Here is a 7,867-nt window from a genome sequence, read left to right on the forward strand (position 1 = left end):
TCTATCTATCTATCTATCTATCTATCTATCTATCTATCTATCTATCTATCTATCTATCTATCTATCTATCTATCTATCTATCTATCTATCTATACCTATATACAGAACAACCTAAAGGGGAAAACCTGAACGTTAACCCCTCCAGTTAGAAGATCAGGTGGCTTCAAGCTGTGGGGTAAATTTTACTGACATTGTTTGGATCCAGTTGTTAGCTTAGAAGGAAGTGTGCAAAAGTTGTCCTAAGTAATCATCTTTATCCTTTGATTAACAATTTCTACCCAAATGGGGTCTCTTCCAACAAGATCACTCACCCATCCACTGGGCACAAGGTCACTGAATGGTTTAGTGGGTATAAGAATGGTCTGACTCAAACTTTATCATATCAGAGCTCAAATCATCTGAAGACCTATGGGAGATTTTAGTGACCTCCACCGCACCATCATCCTCAAATCAAAAACTGGGCTTATCTTTCCAGCAGAGTTCAGGAGAATTGAAGGATCGATGCCAAGTTGCATAGAATCTGTTCCGGCGACTAGTACCTTACTAAGACATTTTATGTCGTTTTTTCCTTTAATTGATAAATATACATGCTTTACGCGGTATTTATTTGTTTACTTATTGTATAGTTTATTTTAAAGTCCTGCATCTTAGATAACAGAGGTCATATGACCCTTCGCGTTAACATCCAATCAAATACAGTACACACAAAGTTAAACTGCAGCAGCAGCAGCAGCTGTCAAAGTGCTCAAAGTTCTGCATGATATGCAACTGGTGGTCACGCAAATACACCGGATAATCATTTTCAGAGAACAAATCAAATAAAAACCGCATCTCGCTAAACTTCTGCATAATCATGGATCTATAGTCTCAGGATCGCATATTCAGAACACTTTTGCTAATGAAAAGCGAATAACATAATCATAACTCAATCTAGTGACTGTCTGGGCCCCCTTGTGACACCTCTAACGGAAGAAAATGACTGTAATTTCGAAGGTCCTCAACGATGCAGCAAATGGGCTAATTAAATATTTCTCAGCGAGGCGTTATGATGACAGAAAGTATACTCGTAAGTTTATCCAGGCCATCATTTCCTGTGCGATGTCAACTCTACAGTGGGACACCAGTCCAAGCTGCTTCGTCGTCTCCTGCTTGAAATGTTTTCCAGCGCCGACACTAAATCATTTTTAACATTTCTGATGGCTTTTTAAAATCTAGTTTTATGTAAATTAATCAAACTCTACCTCCACCACGCATGCGCGCACACACCAGGCCGACGCATTTGCTCCCTTGAGTGAACGGATAGGAGAGAGATTTACGGATTTATGACACACCCACTGCTGGTCAATGTGAGACAGCCTCTCTATCCCTGGAAAATAGCAGCATGACCCCTGTTTCAACTCTCAGCCTTTATGCAGCTGCCATGGCTGCCGTTTAAACACACTACAGGATAACAATGCACCGGCCCGGACCTTTTATGACAAACCAAAGTGACTGAAGAAGACACTCACCTGGGACGAGTTTGAAACAGTTTGCACTTAACCCGGCGCAGACAACAAAAGCAGGCAATCAAGCGCGCAAGCGTCACAACACAGGCGCTTCCGTGTTTCATATTTGGTTTTGTTCAAACATTTCGATTGGTGTTTGTGTGCAAAGTTCTTCTTTTTTCATACATATATCTTCACAGAGAAAGTCCTCGCCCGAGGTGCTCGTAAAGCACATGCAGCCTGCAGCAGTGCAATGTGAGCTGAAATTCATGTGTGATTCAACAGTCTCAAGTCAGAGACGAAACCAGTTAGCTGAGTAGAGACTGAGGAATTTATACACTCAACTTCAAACACACAAAATGCACCAGATCCCTGAAAGGCGGTGAGTTTAACAATAACTCATATCAAATGAATTCTTCAGATTCAGCCCGGGGGGCGGGGGCAAAATAATAGAGGCAAAAAAGACCATGACCTAAAAAGCTGAATGGAGTGAAACCAAAAATACTTCATTCTAAACTTAAAGAATTCAACTGCTATCCATTCGTGTAGATCTTGTCACAGGTAAGGCCGTATTACTTTGAAGTTTACGCTCTTTCTTGGATCACGTGAGAAGAGAAAACGAAAATATTTGTGTACGCGATGATTCATTTTCTATCGTTAAATTTAATGCAGTTAAACATTTGTGTTGCTATGAGGAAAAGTTTCCATTGTGTATAAGAACAAAGTTAAAAAAACAAAAAGCAGCAGAGTGACACTGATTTATGACTGACTGGCCTTTTGTTTGAATAGCAATAATATTAAACCGCACGTTTTGTTTATTCCCATAATAAATCAGACAACGCCTAATACAGGTGTATTAGTTAAATCCCTGGCAACGCTAAGTCAAATTGTGCCTCATACACTCTCATTCCATTTAACGCAAATCTTCAGTTACAAGAGCTCAAACAAAGAGGGACATGTCGTCATTGTTCGAAGTGTAATTCGAGCTGCACCTGTACAGACACGATGAGGAGGATGAATTATCACATAAACAACTGACAGACGGTGAGATTAGTTTGGCTTTCAGTGTCAACTGTTTATCCTGGAAGACGGGCTGTTGAATATTTTTCCATCAACGTTGAATATTTGGCTCACACCAGAAAGATCAAAGCGCTCTAACACGCTGAAATCTGCCTGCAAAACCGGATAAGAGTTTTCGAATATCATTTTTAAAAAAGCGGCTAGTGATTTGCCCCATCAATAATATCTCAAGTGTTGACATCATCGCTTATATTTTCGAGCATCTTCTACTTCTAACACAACTTAATTAGTAATCTGTTCTGAAGTTCGCTCTCCTCTGTGTCAGGGGAAAAAATGCATGTGGCTAAAAATACAAGTTTGGGGAAGTGCCGAGCCTCCATGGGAAGTTTGAAGGTTTTTGAAGGTCTTTGTCCATAAACTAATCAAAATGACCAACTGTCCCAGTACTGTCAGAAACATCTATAATTGGCAGCTCACGTCTGAATGTAAGTGCTGACCGGAGACCAGCTATTCTCTTAAGCCACACAGGAGTCATGTGACTGCATCAAGAGACACTCTTTTTAATGCTCCTGTTTGGGTATGGGGTCTTCAGGGAACTAAAAGGGTAGTTTTGTTTACATCTTATTTATAATTTCAATTTAAAAAATAACTTTTTAAATACGTATACAAAACAATATTTCTTCCTTTCCTTCTTTTCTCAGACAGACTTAAAAAAATATTTATATATGTATGTTGCCACTCCATTAACTGCAGTAAAGGTTACCACAAAACTTTGCCACTTTGATTTGGAAACGACTTCACGGGAGATCGAAAGATTGTTAAATTAAAGAAGAAGGTGTCTGTGTGGAAATCCTGCAATTCTGCTGGATGCAAGGAAGAGAACCGTCCGAGAGTTCAGCGCTGTCCAGTGTCGTCGCTCCCACCCCGCCAAATTAACAAAAGAAGAAACACATTGAGTGATCCCCCGCAGCAGGCCTCTCTATCGGCACAGCGCAGAAAAGAAAGCCGAGGCCGAAGGGGACCAGCGAGGGCGCACACAGAAGGTACACGTATAGAGAGTGAGTTGGGTCACAGGGTTGGAGAGGTCGGCCATCCAGACTGAAATGAGCCTAATGGGACAGAAAACGTGTCCCCGAGGTGAACTCGGCCTTCTACCATTTCGCCCCCAAACTTCAATAAAGTACCTTTTCAGCTTCGCGACATGGAGGCGACAGGGCCTAGAAAGAGGCTGGAGGGATGCTGGGACTGTGGCGAGCACATTAATTTCTCTAATCTGTCCAGCAACATAAAGGCTTCTGGATTCATTTTTCAGCGCCGTCTCACCACTATTCTACTGCCTATCCAAAGCCCTGTCCAAAAAGTAGGTTTGAACCTCTTTGGTCCAGCTTAAAGTCCAACTTAACTTTCACATTTGTGGGAAAAGCAGTCAAATAAAAAGAAAAGTGGCATAGGATGCGACCCCGTCTACATAATATTTGATAAGATCAAAACTGGTTGTTGTCAGAGCTGTTTTCCAGAACAGAGCACAAAGCTCTATGGGGAAAGATTGATGATGGAAAATACCTCATCCTTTTGTGCTCTTTTGCCTCCCACTACGCGAGGCATTTTATAAGGCCTATTCATGTCACAATTTCAATAATCTATCAAATTCTTGCGCGTCTTTGGACTCAAGCCATTTTTAAACCGAAATCCTTCTTCCCAAAAAAAAAAAAAGAAAAAGAAAAAGGGGGGAAAAATGGGAGACAAAATGAAAGCACTTCAGGCACTTCAGTTGATGATTCAGTTAAAAAGACTTTCTTCAAATTATTGCATCAGTCCAGCAGGTTTTCAGCAGCAAAGAGTCCTGCAGTGAGTTGGTCCCCCTGCCAGATGAAAGTCGCACGATGACGTTGCACAGAGACGCCTTAGCGCCGTTTTTGAAGTTTCTACAGTCTCGCGAGCTGCAGCATACTACGGAGGCAAACTGCCCACTGGGGAGTCAGCAGACAAATGAGCCAAAGTGTTTATACAAGCAAGAGTCAAAGAGTGAACAGACAAGAAAACAACAGCATTCCTTTTTGTGGAGAGGGCACTGCTTTAGATCAATTTAAAAAAAATGTTTAAAAAACAAAACCAAAGGTAAACTAGTGTACTTCATCAGCATCTTCACTCAGATATTTAACGAAGACCACACGACGCATTATACTGAATCTATCGGCAGATCACGACTTTATTTTTTTTATTCATTTCACATTTGAAAACCCAGTCGCATGGCGCAGAGGACTATAGAAAAGCAGGGCAACCACTATTGTTACAAAATGAATAATTTCACAACAATCTAAAATCTCTAACACATTGCAAATGTACTCTAAATTAAACGCATGCATCTTTGTGTTCAAGTCAGGACGAAGGAAGCGAGTAGCTTCTTTTGTAGCACTGGCAGAGGCAGTGCAGTGTGGACTGGAGGGCCTCAGTGGCTTGTCTAATTGAATGCCCTTCAGACTGATGAGGTTGCACGTATACTGCACAGCGCAAACTATTTCATTTTCATATTTCAGAAATAACTTCAATCCATTATGAGTGAAGCTTTAACACGCACGCACACACACACACACACACACACACACACACACACACACACACACACACACACACACACACACAGTGTCTGTACACATTGCAAATATAAACACGCAAAAAGGGAGCTGCAGGATTGACAAACACAGTTTAAAAACACAGTGATTTTTGTTTCCCTCGTGAAATGTCCAGTATTCACACATCTGTACACTTTTAAGAATCTCCTCCAATTTGCAACAGTAGACCTCACCTTACCTAAAATAAACTTGGAACAAACGTATTTAAAACTAGTAGACACTCACTGTTTTATTGACCAATATGATTAGCACAAGTACACTAAACTCCGTTTATTGCATTTCACAATAATCTGCTTTGAACGGTCTAAAACACAACATCAACACCACAAAACTAAATTGCAAAAAATTGAAAAAGAAAAATCCTGTTTCTGAAATACACGAGGTAATTCACACATTGTTATTCTCCTAAACATACAAGTTCAAGATCAATGGTGTGTTCCAGCTTTCTTTTTTATATACCAAAAATAACTATTATTATAGTGATTTCCTTCCAGTGTTGTTTGAAATAAATAGATTGTGCATTTCACCTTGGGCAGCAGGGCAAAAGAATGGCCCACAATAACATTTTGATAAAATGTATATTTTTTTTCTACTTTTTCATCCTTCATTCAAAACATTTTTTAATAAAAAACATCATTTTAATTGAACTTCAAATAAATTAAACCCTGTGTCACGTAAAAATAATTCATCGGTATTCGCAGTAATCCATGCTATATAACATGCATTTTATATAACTTTGGACTTAAAGGAAACCGCACAAGATAGCTACGAAAACAAAATATATAAGTGTTCTATAAATAACCAGTTCTTATTCTACCCCCAGTAATGGTTCGTGGTTTTATAACCTGGTAATATCCTCGCCATGCTGAGCTCCGGTAAGTTCGTCGGGGGCCCCGGTGTTAGTGGCCGAGGCAGCGGCAACAGCGCCGGCTGCTGAGCTTGTGTTGGACCCGGAGGAAGAGGAGGAGGATCTCACTTTGGTGTTCGGGAGCCTGTGATCCTTTTTCCATTTCATCCTGCGGTTTTGAAACCAGATTTTAATCTGCCGCTCGGAGAGAACCAGGGTGTGTGCGATCTCGATGCGCCTCCGCCGAGTTAAATATCGGTTATAGTGGAATTCCTTCTCCAATTCTAAGACTTGCTGCCGGGTGTATGCTGTCCTAGACCGCTTGGGCTCCGTCCCATTGTAACCAGAGTTCACTGGAAGAAGGAGAAGAGGAGAGAAAGGGAGACAGAGAACGGAGGAAAGGAGGGGTAAACAAGAATGGCCTCAACTGAGATATGGCTGGAAAGATTTATTGGTTATGAATGTTTAGCTGTTTGAGAAATTTAAATGGGAAGTTAAGAACTTCTCAGCGTAATGAGAGGACACTCACATCCAACTATGAGCTAAATTATTAATGCAAGATTACAAAGCTCAGATTTTTTTTCTTATTCATTTCTCCCCCTCTCTCCATCGCGCAATACATAACAGCAGAAGCCACATGGTGATACGGCTGCCCTGAGTATACCTCGGCTATAAAATTTATGGTGGGTGTAATTACCAATGCCGAGTCGTAAATCCGCCTCAATTGTGCCATTTCAAAGGCTTCCCTGCTATCGGAGCAGGGGCTGGCAACGAGATGGGAGTCAGAGGGACTGATAAAGGGAGGGAAGGGGAGAGAGGAGCATGAGGAGTGCAGGGAACATAAACACACAAGTTGCCTACCAGTGCTGACGTGAATTTTCTTCATCCATGGGTACACCACAGGCTGTTTGGAGGAGGCTGTGCTGTTTGGATGCTCCGGGGTAGCTTGGTTGCAGGCGGAGGTTGCGGCCGGTGGGGTGGCGGGGGACATGGACAACTGTGGGGTTTCACATGAAGCAGGTTGCCCTTTCCCTGTCAGTAGATGCGCAGAATGGGGTATTCCATGTCCCCTTGGCGTGTCAGGTTCAGGGATGCTTGCACAGTTAAACTGGCGCTCTTGGTAGCTCGCCCGCGGAGGATATAACTCCTGATGGTGATGCTGGTAGCCAGTGTCCCTTGCGCGGCTGTAATATTCTGGACTATGCTCGGGGATGTAGTTATTTTGCGAATATTCCTCGCATGGAGGAAATTTCGGATCAATGTAGTTAGACTCCATCAAATACGAGCTCATGATCATTAATTTCTGGAGTGGAAAATAATTTTTCTAGCTTTGTCGTTTTTCTGCTCCATAAAGCCCTCCTACTTGCGAGCAGCCCTGTAAAGTTACTTTTACCACGTGACCCAATGGCCCAATAGCAGGGTAAGAGGTAGTTCCCGGATAAGGAACCAGAGGTATTTAGCATACCTACAGTCGCCATTGTGGGCACAAATCTTTCTCTCTCGCTCTCTCTCTCTCTTTCTCTCTTTCTCTCTCTCTCTCTCTGGCTGCGTTACCAAGGCAATTGATCTTGGGGACAAAACTAGTAGCTAGTTGCTGACCAAGGAAAAAATATAACAGGCAAATACAGTGGTCTCAATTATTCAAAGGGACAAGGATGAGGTGCAACAACAAACCAGTCATTGCGTTAGTTATAACACCTGATTAACAAAGACTGTCTCTGACAACAAAGCTTCAGCTGTGACACAGCCCAGGGTCTCTTCACAAGACTAAGAATAAATTCTGGATTGCTTTCTTTCTTTCTTTCTTTCTTTCTTTCTTTCTTTCTTTCTTTCTTTCTTTCTTTCTTTCTTTCTTTCTTTCTTTCTTTCTTTCTTTCTTTCTT

The 7,867-nt window shown here is 41.7% G+C and overlaps 1 protein-coding gene across 2 annotated transcripts in view; it reads right to left on the reverse strand.

The window, feature by feature from the left end:
- The window catches only part of hoxc4a (homeobox C4a), an 11,470-nt gene extending 3,668 nt beyond the window's left edge, over positions 1-7,802 (reverse strand). The window contains exons 1-2 of one of the 2 annotated variants that reach the window (XM_013910728.1): positions 6,846-7,802; positions 5,983-6,337 (exon numbers count right to left, since the gene is read on the reverse strand). In XM_013910728.1, coding sequence (XP_013766182.1) covers positions 5,983-6,337; positions 6,846-7,281 — 791 coding nt within the window. In that variant the 5' untranslated portion in view covers positions 7,282-7,802. Of the gene's footprint in view, positions 1-5,496; positions 6,338-6,845 lie in introns of those variants that run through there. The other variant, XM_005732553.2, reaches the window with a different exon arrangement.
- Between the last annotated feature and the right edge of the window lie 65 nt (positions 7,803-7,867).

This window comes from Pundamilia nyererei, unplaced genomic scaffold (assembly GCF_000239375.1).
Source record: "Pundamilia nyererei isolate P.nyererei 1_Seehausen unplaced genomic scaffold, PunNye1.0 scaffold00047, whole genome shotgun sequence".
Classification (NCBI taxonomy): Eukaryota; Metazoa; Chordata; class Actinopteri; order Cichliformes; family Cichlidae; genus Pundamilia; species Pundamilia nyererei.